This window comes from Drosophila guanche, unplaced genomic scaffold (genome assembly GCF_900245975.1).
Source record: "Drosophila guanche unplaced genomic scaffold, DGUA_6, whole genome shotgun sequence".
Classification (NCBI taxonomy): domain Eukaryota; kingdom Metazoa; phylum Arthropoda; class Insecta; order Diptera; family Drosophilidae; genus Drosophila; species Drosophila guanche.
In genome coordinates, this window is record NW_022995743.1 from 1,077,098 (window position 1) to 1,090,076 (window position 12,979).

Genomic DNA, 12,979 nt, shown 5'->3' on the forward strand with positions numbered 1-12,979 from the left:
ACAAAATATCGTTTAAAATATTGTTTAAAAATGAACAAAATTGGTTTTGTTGAAGTTGAAATATTTCCCTATCGGTATAGATTTGATTTTCAGCGATGAGGCAGACGGTTAAGAAGTTATACAACTTTTTAACAATCCACATGCTCCACTCTACAAACGAATGACAAGCAAAGATTTAGCACAATTTCTCATACTCATATAGCCACGACCTGCACTGTACTCATTTCATTCCTATTACTGCGCAGTGTTTTCTTTTTGGGGGGCAGTTGAAGGGAGCTGGCCACCCACACACACGGACCAAAATGGGAACCCAAATAATATCGAGCGTGTGTGGGGCAGACTGTGGTCGGGTCGTTGACGTTCACGTTGTACGCGTCGTTATATTGTTGGACTGCGCAATTCCGAATCTTCCTCGCAGCTTTAAGGACTTTCCGCAGGCAAAAGTCATTGACAGTTCACGAGCAGCAGACAGCCACAGAAAAACAGAATTTGAAACATTTGCGAGCTGCATCATCCTCGTGCATCGAAAGCGGGGCGGAGTTCGGCGACTGTCTGGGCCCAGATCCTGGGCTCGTAATTAAAATATCACACTCCATGGAGTGGGCAACTTTAAACTGAAAGAAGGCTGAAAGATGAGTCATTCCCTGCATTGAAATCAACATTTTAAATGGAAATAAGGAGAACTCTTCAAATGGCAGCAGACACGTGAAGTCTCTCCTGCTCGCCGCTGCTGGGCGGTCTGGACGGTCTCCTCCATTAAGTCTAGGACATAAATGAAATGCGATTTTGTTAGTTAGATTATTGCCAAGAAGGCAAGAGGCAGCCAGTGGCAGCCGAATGGCACTAACAGCGGAACGCAGAAGTGAGTAGAGGAGCCAAAGAGAAGGAGCCAGAAGGAAAGCAAAGCCTGCCCCACGCAAAAAGCCACACACACTCGCTACGTCCCTCTCCTACACACAAAGGCAGCCCTTGGATGACTCATTCGGGCAAAATGTCCGTGCCAAGCTCTTCTCTCTGTATGTGTGTGTGTGTGTGTGACAGTCGCGTCCCTGCCACCATGCCTGGCACCTACAAGCGTACAAAAGAGCAGAAAGCAGCAGAAGGAACAGCAAGAAGGAAAGGAAGAAACACCCCAGCCAAATGGTGAATCATCTTTCGGGAGGCAAAAAACATTCTCCACGCGCCGTTTTCATTCGATTTCCTTTGGTTTTTCTCATCATTTCAAGGTTTGTTTACTAGTTTTTTTGTGTTTCGTTGTTCTGCCGCAGGAATGCCTCCACTTTGTGGCAGGGAATGTTGTAACTTTCGGTGCCGCCTTGATGTCGCTATACACATCTACACGTATGTATTTGTATATGTATTTACTTTGTATGAAGACACACGCTGATTAGCAAGTATTTTCCATTTGCGGCATAGTTATAGGGAACAGCAGCAGCAGCAGCAACAGCGGCAGGACCTCGCCTGACCACACGTGATGTAGTAGACCGCAATGGGGGGGGGACACAGCCACGCCCCAGGCACCACTGCAACTCGAATGGGGAGCACTTAAAAGTGCAGCCAGCAGCAGCAACATAAATCATTTTGGGAGTAGACCGCAGCGCAAGTACTGCCACTGCCAGGTACTCCTCCACTTTGGCTAACACAATTAATAATACAGCCCACGGGCCGGGAAGCCATTTTTCTCGAACTGGTGAACCCGAACCTGAACCCGAGCCTGAACCACTCTGGTAAACACTTTTCCTACCTCTACCTCCATTGCGGTTTTAATGTCGCGCGAGCGCTCACCGTAAATTTATGTTTATTGCAGGACCTGTTCCGCCCCCATTCTGGTACTCCTTTTGGGCTACGCCTGGGGAACAGTCCACTCTTTTTCGTCCTTCTTCTTTTTTTGTTTTGTTTTTGCTATAAGTATTTTCCCTTATTTATTCATGACACTTTGGAAGCCAGTTTATGCTGCGGTTGGACGGGAGAGAGCGGAGCGGAGTAGAGCAGAGCAGAGTCCTCTTTAAGCTGCGGTCCTAAGCTTGAATAACACTTTATTTATGGGAAGGACTCTAAGGACTGTAAGAGCGTAAGCCCGGACCCCTGGCTCTCATCTTTTCCAATGAAGGCAAAAGGCAAACAATAATCGCACTTCACACTTAATCTGGCAATCAGAGCTGGAGCTGGAGCTGGAGCTGGAGAGGGCCATAATCATAATCATCATAACGCATCCTGGAGCGGGGCGTGGGTTTGCCAGCAATCCACACACATGCCACAGGGTGTACGGGTCCGACTTGCAACTGACTTTTTGCGTCGCACATTAAGGTGAAGGTTGAGTGGCGGCTGTGCCTGTCTCACCCACAAAGGACGGACTCTGGGGAGCTACGCAAATATTTAAACACTCCCGTACCCTGCGACACACTCCACTCCAGAGATTGTTGTTGTTAACTCAATTTCATATCCCAATTCCTGACGTCAATCGTTGTCGGTCAAATTTGCACTGCGATAAGCCAGTCAGCCGCTTGCTGGCGGATGGACAGGGGGCGGGAACGTGCGCCTGGCGGCAGGCAACATAAATGTGTGTTCCGTTCCGCCCTGATGACTGGCTTGCTGCACCATATGCTCGGCCAAGGAAGATTGCAAACAACAGCAAAGAGGTTTATTTTTAGCCCACGTGGGGGAGGCGCGCAGCAGCAGCTGCCCCGAAACGCCCACGCCAGGATGTGCCAGGCCCAACAGCTGCTGGACCGCAACAGGAGAACGAGCAGTGGCTGGGTGGATGGGTGGCAGGTCTTAGCCTGCGGGAGATGCGTGCGCAGTTCTCAGAAAGCAAACAGCAAGTGGAATATTGATTTTTACCACAAACGCACGAATACAGCAAGGAATGTAAAGTTTTATCCCAAAACGAATTCGATTTTTGGCGTTACTCACATTCAAAGGGAGAACAAAACTCCTTTTTGCGGCTCCTCCGTTTGTGTGTCGTCTGGGTGGGAATGTGGGAATGTGGGAAGCACTTTTGCTCCTTTTTGGATCACAATCACAATTAACGTTTACTTATTGCACTCAATTTTCTCGTTCTTTGGGGGCTTACGATTTGAATTTGGATTTTGATTTAAATTCTCTTTTGATTAAGTTTGGGGTCGGCGGCGGTGGCCATTACGAGAACACGCAACAAACGACACTGCCAGCGGTTGGTGGCCATTTGGTTCGGGCATTTTCCAGCTTGGGAAAACGAACTGGGCGAAAAGTGAATTTTCCGCCCCAAGATTTTTGTTTTTGTTTGTTGTGCTTGTGGTGTGCTGTGGTGTGGTGTGGGGCAAGGCAAAACAGCTGATGGCGCTCCTAGAGATGACACATCGCGTACGGCATGCACAGTTGAGCAGACAACGCATTTATGAGCAGAGCTATCGATAACCGCACATCGACATCACAGGAACATCACAGAAGCAATGTAAGTTTTTTCCTTCTTCTTATTGTATTTATTAAATAAATAAATCCCCGCTCGCAATAACTATAAATTGATTTCAGTTACCCAGCCATAGTCATGTTTACAGCACGCAAACTCACACAGGCAGCGCGGTAAGTGCAGCACAAATGTGCAATTAATCGATGCCGGCTCCAAGCGCCTCCCCATTCCCCATTCACCATTCGGTTATATAAATTATAACAAAACAACAATTACACTATATAGGCACGACCATGAACTTGATTATCTGCTAACGCTGCTGGTACATGTTTGTTTCCCCCCCACCCAACAGCATTGCAGTGCGCGGCAAGCACTCGCTGCCGAAGTTGCCCTACGACTATGCCGCATTGGAGCCCATCATTTGCCGCGAGATCATGGAGTTGCACCACCAGAAGCACCACCAGACCTACGTCAACAACCTGAACGCCGCCGAGGAGCAGCTGGCAGAGGCCACATCCAAGAGCAACACCTCCAAGATCATCCAACTGGCCCCGGCCCTGCGCTTCAATGGCGGCGGGCACATCAATCACAGCATCTTCTGGCAGAATCTCTCGCCCAGCAAGTCCGCACCCAGCGATGACCTCAAGAAGGCCATCGAGTCGCAGTGGAAGAGCTTCGATGAGTTCAAGAAGGAGCTCAGCGCCCTCACCGTGGGTGTTCAGGGCTCTGGCTGGGGCTGGCTGGGCTACAACAAGAAGACGGGCAAGCTGCAGCTGGCTGCTCTGCCCAACCAGGATCCGCTGGAGGCCAGCACCGGCCTGGTGCCCCTCTTCGGCATCGATGTGTGGGAGCACGCCTACTACTTGCAGTACAAGAATGTGCGCCCCTCGTATGTGGAGGCCATCTGGGACATTGCCAACTGGGATGACATCTCGTGCCGCTTCCAGGAGGCCAAGAAGCTCACCGCCTAGGCTGGTGGTTCACGTTTTGTGTTTACTATCTAAGCAACGGATCATAGATCCCCTTCCCAGTCTGTAGTCTGAGATTTCGGCAAATATAAATTCAACACTTATGTGGAACTTGAACTGCCGCATAAACCACAACCTCCACCGTTTTGCAACACTGTTGACTCGTATGGCGGCACATTTGAAAATTGCTTTGTGCGCGTGTGTGCTGTGAGTTTTCCGTTCAATGATTTCCGCTTCGTTTCAAATGAAACACTTGAGAAACCCACAACCCACACGAAATGTCTGGATTTCGTATTCCCTCTCGAATCAACATCGATCTGACCGACAAAAAGGCACAGCAAATTCTCCACAACGGTTTAAACTTTCGTAAGTTTTTCCAGCGCGAAAACCCCGGAAGCCTCCTCTAATCTAGTTCACAGCTCTTGCAGAACCCACAACGATGTCTGCAGAGGTAAACCACAAGTCGGTCATCATTGACAATGGTTCGGGCGTGTGCAAGGCGGGTCTCTGCAGCGACACAAAGCCGCGGGTCGTGTTCCCCTCGGTCGTGGGGCGGCCGCGCCATCAGAACGTTCTCCTGGACTGCCGCATCGTGGACGCCATCGGGGAGGGTGCGATCAGCAAGCGTGGCATGCTCACCCTCAGGTATCCCATTGAGCACGGGGTGGTGACCAATTGGGAGGACATGCAGAAGATCTGGAAGCACACGTACGACCTGCTGGATGTCGACCCCCGAGCTGCTCCCGTGCTGCTCACCGAGGCGCCGCTCAATCCGCGTGCGAACCGCGAGAAGATGGCAGAGATCATGTTTGAGTGCTTCAATGTGCCTGCCCTGTACGTGGCCATACAGGCGGTGCTCTCGCTCTACTCCACTGGACGCACCACGGGGCTGGTGCTGGACTCGGGCGACGGCGTCACCCACACGGTGCCCATCTACGAGGGTTACGCCATGTCGCATGGCTGCCAGCGGCTGGACCTAGCTGGCCGCGATCTCAGCGATTACCTGTGCAAGTTGCTCACGGAGCGTGGCCTGCAGATGACAACCAGTGCCGAGCGGGACATTGTGCGTGACATAAAGGAGAAACTCTGCTACGTTTCGCTCGACTACCAGCAGGAGTTGATGGAGAACGTTTCCACCAGACAGCAGCTGCACTCGACTGCCGATGGCTGCCATCAAGCAGCGGAGATCTACGAGCTGCCCGATGGCCAGAAGATCCGCTTGGGCAGCGAGCGCTTCCGCTGCCCAGAGGCACTTTTCCAGCCCGGTCTGCTGGGTCTGCAGATGCAGGGTGTGCACCTGGCCACCCACAAGTCCATACACAAGTGTGACATTGATCTGCGGCGCGATCTCTACGAGAATATTGTGCTCTCCGGCGGCACCACAATGTTCCCCAACCTTGGGGAGCGCCTGCAGCGGGAACTCTCGCTGCTGGCAGCGCCCAGCACCCGAATCAGGATCAAGGCCTGTCCCGAGCGTCGCTTTGCCGTGTGGTTGGGTGGCTCGGTGCTGGCCTCACTCACCAGCTTCCAGGACATGTGGATCAACCGATCGGAGTACGAGGAGGTGGGCTGCAGCATTGTGCATCGCAAGTGCTTCTAAACGGGTGTCTTTGACTTCTTTTCTGTCTATATTTTGTTACTTAAACTCTCGAGTCTCTCTATCTCTCTGTGGTAACCATTTTCCATTAGCATTTTTCGTTGACAATTCGAGTTGCATTGATTTTAATTAATTGCGAATTTATCAATGTTGTGCCACATCGCTGTTGCACGTTGCACGTTGCACGCTGCACGCAACTGTTGACTGACTTCCTTCGGTGTGTGTTTGCTTTGGTTTCCAGCTATTCTTTTTTGATGCCAGTTGACACACGTGCAGCAGCGGCTCTGGCCACAAAAGGCACAGAGCTCCAAAGCGTTTCACCTTCAAACATAATCATAATCGTCGGAGCTGCATCATTCTGCGGCATTCTGTGGCAGCATTCAGCTGCACTTGAGGCGCTTTTGTGGCTGCACTTCACTCGATTCTGATCACGGATCTATGTGCCAGCAGCAGCAGCAGCCAAAAGAGGGCTGGGTTTTGAAGGTCGCTGCTTGGATACCCTTGCAGCTGCATCTACTTATCGTTGTACAATCATTTGGGGGGATTGCACATAGCCAGGGTGAACCTGTGAACACTCTGTGAAAGGGTACAACGGCAGAGTGCAGCTGCCTGGCATTAGCCCCTTCTAAACGCATCAAAACCACACGAGATCAGAGCTGGGGACTTGCAGCGTATTTGAAGTGTAAAGTTGAATAAACCCCCCGATTGATTGCTCCAAATTGATGTGCGAATTAGGAGCAACCAGGTGGAGACTCAAACTGGAGCCTCAATCGATCTGACAGCAGCTTAGAAGGGTTCTACGCTCCATGTAGAGAGACTGCCACTGGTGACTGTCGCTCTGCCTCCCCCAAGGTTGCGTAAAATTCGTCACTTCACTTTGCCAGCGGGCGGGATCTCGCTTGGCATCATTTGGAGATCGTCTGCGACAGCTACTGAGCGCAGTGCAATTTTGTAAATTGTTTCCATTTTGGTTGCCTCATGGCTCTGCATCACTTCATTTGCCTGCCTGCCTGCCTGCCTGCCCGCGTCTTCCTTCTTTTAAATGCATAAATAAATTCAAATTCGTGAGGCCATAAATTAAAAAGGGACATGAGCGAGCAACATGGCCAGCAGCAGTGGGAGAGCAGCACACACGGCATTGTGTCATTGTGTCCCGAAGCAGAGAGAGAGAGAGAGAGAGAGCACATCACATGAATGTGAGCATGAATGTAGTCTGCAGCATCTCTGGGCCTGTCTCTGGCATGTCTGGCACTTCTTCGATGTCGCCAAAGTCGCTAATTTCATATGCATGCAATGGAGCGTTAATAAATGTTCCGACGGAGCTGGCAGCGGCCCCAGAGTTGGGGCATGTTTTCGCGCAGCATTAGATGCGCCATGGTCCATGGGTTTTCCTATCATGCCAACCCATTCCCCATTCCCCATGCCATTCTGTTGTTTATCTAGCCTCAATTTATAGTTCGCTACGCAGTACAACACGAGTACCTGGTCGGTCGTACCTGTTGCTCTCCTGTCAACACACATTAAGGGGAGAATGGAAATTTATTTACGAACCCAAACAACACACAAAAACAAGCAAGGAAAACAAGTGCCAGGGAGGTTGAAGCTACAAATACACTTGCTGGCTAATTCATTTCCCCGAGTAATTTCTCTCTTCTGCTGCCCCACAAACTGCTCAGCCAAGTCCCCGAACTCCTTCCAAAGAGTAGCCCAAACTACGCACTATTTGTACTGCGCAGTCGCCAGGCCACAGAGAACTTGGCTTGGCAGCCCTGGTCGACAACCTGTGTGTCCATTCATTATCCTTGTGGCCACGGGATGAGTCAGCTGGAGGAGACCACAACCAGGGCACGGCTCAGATGGATCTGCATCTGTGGCCTGGCCATCTCCCTGTACTCGCTGCACGTCAAGTGGCAGCTGGACCAGAATGCGGACTACGTGGCCATGTGTGATCTGGCGGAGAAGGTTAGCTGCACGGCGGTGTTCAAGTCTGAGTGAGTAGAGTGGAGGCTGAAGCTTTCCCTCTAGCTGGAGTACAATTCACTTCTTCCCTTTGCAGCTATGGCCGTGGCTTTGGCTTGACGCAGCTGCTCTTTGGCTCCACCTCCAGCTCGTATCTGAATCCCCCAAATGGCGCCATTGGCAGTGTCTTTTATGTGCTGCTATTTGTCAGTTGTGAGTCTGATTTAATTGATTCTGATTACTTGTATCTATGGCACATCTCTCTCTTCCCCTTGCAGCCTTCTTCGAGCATCGCTGGCTGTGCCTGCTGCAACTTTTGCTGTCCATTGTGACGCTTCTTCTGTGCTTCTATCTGGGATTCCTGCTCCTGTTCGTCCTGTTTGATTGCTGTGTAGTCTGCCTGCTCGTCTATGTGGTGCACACGCTGCTCTTCCTGGAGGTCCAAGGGCGTTACAAGCGACTCCACCTACAGTCCAGCCAGAAGTTGGCCCTCGAGTGAATTCATGTACAAAAATGCAGATTAAAAAGTGAATCTAGAAGCAAGATTCATGTGGTTTGATGGCTTAGCCCCTTGGGTAGGTTAAGCTGCTGACGTGCTCCGACTGCGACTCCATATCCGCCTTCATATCCAGCTCTGATCTTCATCTTTTTCGTCAAATCGCTCGCTTCTGACCCGCACGTTTGCCGGCTGGATGGATGAGCAGCTGCCTCCCATGGCCAGGCACGTACCCACTGCTCGGAGGCAATTAATTCTGCACGTTCCCATTTGTCGTCGGCTGTGAAGGCTGCGTGTGAATGGCGGCGCTGGCGCTACTTCTGCTTCCCAAGCGGTGGGCGGCTGACTGGGAAAACTGAATGCAATTAATTTCCCATCAGTTTTGTGTGGGCGCTGGATTGGGTCTGGAATCAATGAATGAACCAATGGACTGCAGTTTGTGGTAAAGGGAGATCCGAGGATCTACTCTTGATCTGCACGAATGATCTGTATCTGTATCAATGAATGGAATCAACTGAGACTGCAATTGCGAGATCTTGGAATAATCTCTTCTTCTGCTCTTTGCCCGATCTTCGACTGATCTTCCATTCAACTAAAAGATCTTGTCATCAAAACGCACACAGCACAGCGCAGATCATAGATCTACTCCCAATTGGGGTCGCCTTTGGCACGATATTCTTCAATTGAAGCTGCACAAATTTGGGGCCATAGCTGCAGCTCGTAGTGATCGTACTCTGTACTCATAGTCGTACCTTTGACAAGTCAAACAAATGCAACAAATGCAACAAATGCGAAGAAGCTTGTCACAAACGACGAGGGCAGGCAGCACTCTCAAGATGCAGCAAACGCCGCCGCCGACACATTCACCCAGCGACCGAGCGAGTAGACTACTTTGCGCCAACGTAACTCCAGAGTGGGACTTGCAACGGGGTGGCAGAGGCAGACAGAAAGGGAGCTGCAAGCACAATCACCTCGCTGCGAAGATGTGCACCGAAAGAAGGCAAATCAGCTTGGCAACCCAGTTGGAAGCGGCATCGCGGGGCTAGAGCCAGAGCTAGAGCCAGAGCCAGCGCAGGGCCATGCCTGATTGAGATTTTTGCTTGCTGGCAGGCGGCTGGCGCTGGGCCATAGAACTGGCAACATGCCACAGCCAGCAGCGACAACGACAGCGACAAGCTCCAAATGCAGTTGAGTTTTGAAGATGATCGTATGTGGCAGCAGCTGTTCGTGGCTGTGGTTGCCACATGTTGTTGGGGACTGCCACCGTCTCAACTCATAACCGAGAGCTCCCCCTCTCTCTCTCTCTCTATCTATCTCTCTCTCTGGCTGTGTTTGTGCATCCTCGACTTTCAGTTTTTTCGATCGTTTCATATAAATACGCGCCCCAACTGCAGTCGGAGATCAGTCAGAATTTGGCGCTGCTTCGAGGCGCTACCAACAAACCAAAGCAACCTCCGCAGATCACAGATCAGAAGAGAGTTCCCCCCTTATGGCATCGTGGAATATGTTCAAGCTACTCGGCCTCACGCTGCTCTGCACGGCGGTTCTGGCGCGCCCCGAGCCTCCGGTCAACTCCTACCTCCCGCCGTCCGATAGCTATGGAGCGCCCGGCCAGAGCGGCCCAGGAGCACAGGGCGGTCGTCCCTCGGATTCGTATGGTCCTCCCGGCCTAGGACAAGGACAAGGACAAGGACAGGGACAGGGACAAAGACCGGGACAAGGCGGCTTTGGCGGCAAACCCTCCGACAGTTATGGTGCCCCAGGTGCTGGTGGCAACGGCGGCGGCGGCGGACGTCCCTCCAGCAGCTATGGCGCTCCAGGACAAGGCCAGGGTCAGGGCCAGGGTCAGGGTGGCTTTGGCGGACGTCCCTCCGACTCTTATGGCGCTCCAGGAGCTTCTGGTAATGGCAATGGCAACGCTGGACGTCCTTCAAGCAGTTACGGTGCTCCGGGCCAAGGACAAGGCGGTCGTCCTTCGAGCAGCTATGGTGCTCCAGGTGCAGGATCCGGCGGTCGTCCCTCAGACTCTTACGGCGCCCCAGGACAGGGCCAAGGACAGGGACAAGGACAAGGACAAGGACAAGGCGGTTTTGGCGGTCGCCCATCGGACTCTTATGGGGCTCCTGGTAATGGTAATGGCAATGGCAATGGCGGTGGCGGCAGCGGCAGCGGTGGTCGTCCCTCCAGCAGCTACGGCGCTCCCGGACAGGGCCAAGGACAGGGCCAGGGCCAAGGTGGTTTCGGCGGACGTCCTTCCGACTCTTATGGCGCTCCAGGAGCTTCCGGCAATGGCAATGGCAACGCTGGACGTCCTTCCAGCAGTTATGGTGCCCCTGGCGCTGGTTCTGGTTTCGGTTCCGGCTCGGGCGGTCGCCCCTCCGACTCTTATGGTCCTCCTGCCTCCGGTGCAGGAGCTGGCGGTTCCGGCGGACCTGGCGGCAGTGGCGGCGCTGACTACGACAATGATGTGAGTAGACCGTAGACCGTAGATTCGATTCGGGATGGGATGGGATGGGCGAAACGCTTGATTGAACGCGACACCTCGACACCTCTCCGCCTCCCCCTGCTGCACACATCGCCTTGATGCACGCCCCACGACCACGCCCCAATCTCTAGCTGGTTCTCTCTCTCTCTCCTGTCTGTCTCTCTGTCTCTGTCTCTTTGCACTGCTTGCTTGCTCCTTCCCCCTACCGCTCTTTGATCTCTTGTTTCTATCTGTCTATTTCTCTCTCTCTCTCTCTCTCCACACGCCCCCCGCTCCTTGGTACCGCGCCCCCCTCGCTCTGCCCTGCTCCCCGCTCTGCTCTGGGACGCAGGAGCCGGCCAAGTACGAGTTTAATTACCAGGTCGAGGACGCCCCCAGTGGGCTCTCGTTCGGGCACTCAGAGATGCGCGACGGTGACTTCACCACCGGCCAGTACAATGTCCTCTTGCCCGACGGAAGGAAGCAAGTAAGCGCCGAGGCGGGCATACAGGCGATGATGATTGTGATGATCCCTCCCTGCCCCTGCCCCTGCTCCTGCCACTGCTCTGTCACTGCTAATCTCTCTCCTCTCTCTTCTCCGACTCTCCGCCCGCACAGATCGTCGAGTACGAGGCGGACCAGCAGGGCTACCGGCCACAGATCCGCTACGAGGGCGAGGCCAACGATGGCAGCGGCGTCAGCGGTCCTGGTGGCCAGAATCTGGGCGCCGATGGCTACTCGAGCGGCCGTCCTGGCGGTAATGGCAACAGCGGCGGACGACCAGGTGGACAGGATCTCGGCCAGGGTGGCTACTCTGGTGGACGGCCTGGAGGTCAGGACTTGGGACAGAACGGCTACTCTGGCGGACGCCCTGGTGGCCAGGATCTCGGCCAAAATGGTTACTCTGGTGGTCGTCCAGGGGGTCAGGATCTCGGACAGAATGGCTATTCCGGTGGTCGACCAGGTGGCCAGGATTTAGGACAGAATGGTTACTCTGGCGGTCGTCCAGGAGGTCAGGATCTCGGACAGAATGGTTACTCAAGCGGACGGCCTGGCGGCAACGGTGGCAACGGTGGGAACGGCGATGGCGGACGCGTGACCATCGCGGGACGCATCACTGGTCCGGATGGCAACGACCAGGGTCAAGGCTTCTCCGGCGGTCGTGCTGCAGGCAACGCTGGACGCCAGGGCGGTGGTCAGGATCTCGGACGCGAAGGCTACTCCGGCGGACGTCCAGGTGGTCAGGACTTGGGACAGGGTGGCTACTCCGGCGGACGCCCAGGTGGTCAGGATCTCGGCCAGAATGGCTACTCCAGCGGCAAGCCAGCTCAAGGACAGGGTCAGGGCCGCAACGGCTTTGGTCCCGGTGGCCAGAATGGCGACAACGATGGCAGTGGCTACAGATACTAGGGCGGCGGACAGGACAGGATAACACAGGACACTCTCACACGTAGATCGATTCCAGGACACATTAGCTAGAGAAACTTTTCAGTAATTAGAGCTTAAGAACCTTCCCCTAGAACCTTCTGACCCTCAGCCCTCTCCCGCCCATTCTTAGGCCAATTTCGAAGCTCCATTTCCATCTCTTACTCATCTTCGGGGTCCCTAATCCCGCTCTATCATCATCCCCTGAGGACTCCCCGTTTAGCTTAAGTTTCATCTTATTGTTGTAGCTGCAAAATGCAAAGAAAATAACACAAAAAAAAAAAGAACAGCAGAAGGAAATGCTGAGAGAAATGATTACAAAATACTTGCTAAATATTTAAGTAATTAAATAAACAATAAACAAAATAAAACAACCAATTGAATGCATCAAATGCGGAACCAAAAGATGAATCGATTTTGAGGCTAAACCCCGTTTTGAAATATTCACTTAATTGACATTCAAGGAGAGTGTCGCCCAGTGTCGGGCTGGCAGCAACAATGAGAGAATACATCATCCAATGAACCCTCCTGCCACACCGAGTGTTTGGCTCAGTTTCCGGCTGACTGGCAGCATCAAAGTAGCGAAAGCAGCGAAAGCAGACCCGAGACCACTCCCCAGCATCTTCCCGGGAAGTGCAAAGTTTGTCATTAGTTATTTGCACTAATTAAGTGCAAAGCTCCT

The 12,979-nt window shown here is 52.8% G+C and overlaps 4 protein-coding genes across 5 annotated transcripts; all 4 read left to right on the plus strand.

Annotated features, from left to right (window-relative positions):
* The first annotated feature begins 3,369 nt into the window (after nt 1-3,369).
* LOC117592231 (superoxide dismutase [Mn], mitochondrial) lies at nt 3,370-4,467 on the plus strand. Its single transcript, XM_034285864.1, has 3 exons — nt 3,370-3,433; nt 3,511-3,561; nt 3,741-4,467. Exons 2-3 carry the CDS (start codon nt 3,527-3,529, stop codon nt 4,357-4,359), a joined length of 654 nt encoding a protein of 217 aa, XP_034141755.1. The 5' UTR covers nt 3,370-3,433; nt 3,511-3,526; the 3' UTR covers nt 4,360-4,467.
* A 106-nt stretch (nt 4,468-4,573) lies between these two features.
* On the plus strand, nt 4,574-5,976 carry LOC117592229 (actin-like protein 53D). The gene is made up of 2 exons (XM_034285862.1): nt 4,574-4,722; nt 4,776-5,976. The coding sequence occupies exons 1-2, from the start codon at nt 4,635-4,637 to the stop codon at nt 5,954-5,956; spliced, it is 1,269 nt and encodes a 422-aa protein (XP_034141753.1). The 5' UTR covers nt 4,574-4,634; the 3' UTR covers nt 5,957-5,976.
* A 1,513-nt stretch (nt 5,977-7,489) lies between these two features.
* LOC117592232 (vitamin K epoxide reductase complex subunit 1) lies at nt 7,490-8,455 on the plus strand. The gene is made up of 3 exons (XM_034285866.1): nt 7,490-7,944; nt 8,010-8,125; nt 8,191-8,455. The coding sequence occupies exons 1-3, from the start codon at nt 7,769-7,771 to the stop codon at nt 8,409-8,411; spliced, it is 513 nt and encodes a 170-aa protein (XP_034141757.1). The 5' UTR covers nt 7,490-7,768; the 3' UTR covers nt 8,412-8,455.
* Nucleotides 8,456-9,824: 1,369 nt separating this feature from the next.
* On the plus strand, nt 9,825-12,620 carry LOC117592223 (pro-resilin). 2 transcript variants are annotated; one of them, XM_034285857.1, is made up of 3 exons: nt 9,825-10,875; nt 11,225-11,359; nt 11,491-12,620. In XM_034285857.1, exons 1-3 carry the CDS (start codon nt 9,898-9,900, stop codon nt 12,280-12,282), a joined length of 1,905 nt encoding a protein of 634 aa, XP_034141748.1. In that variant the 5' UTR covers nt 9,825-9,897; the 3' UTR covers nt 12,283-12,620. The 2 variants fall into 2 exon arrangements, with proteins under 2 accessions (XP_034141748.1, XP_034141749.1); XM_034285858.1 differs by lacking the exon at nt 11,225-11,359.
* The last annotated feature ends 359 nt before the right edge of the window (nt 12,621-12,979 follow it).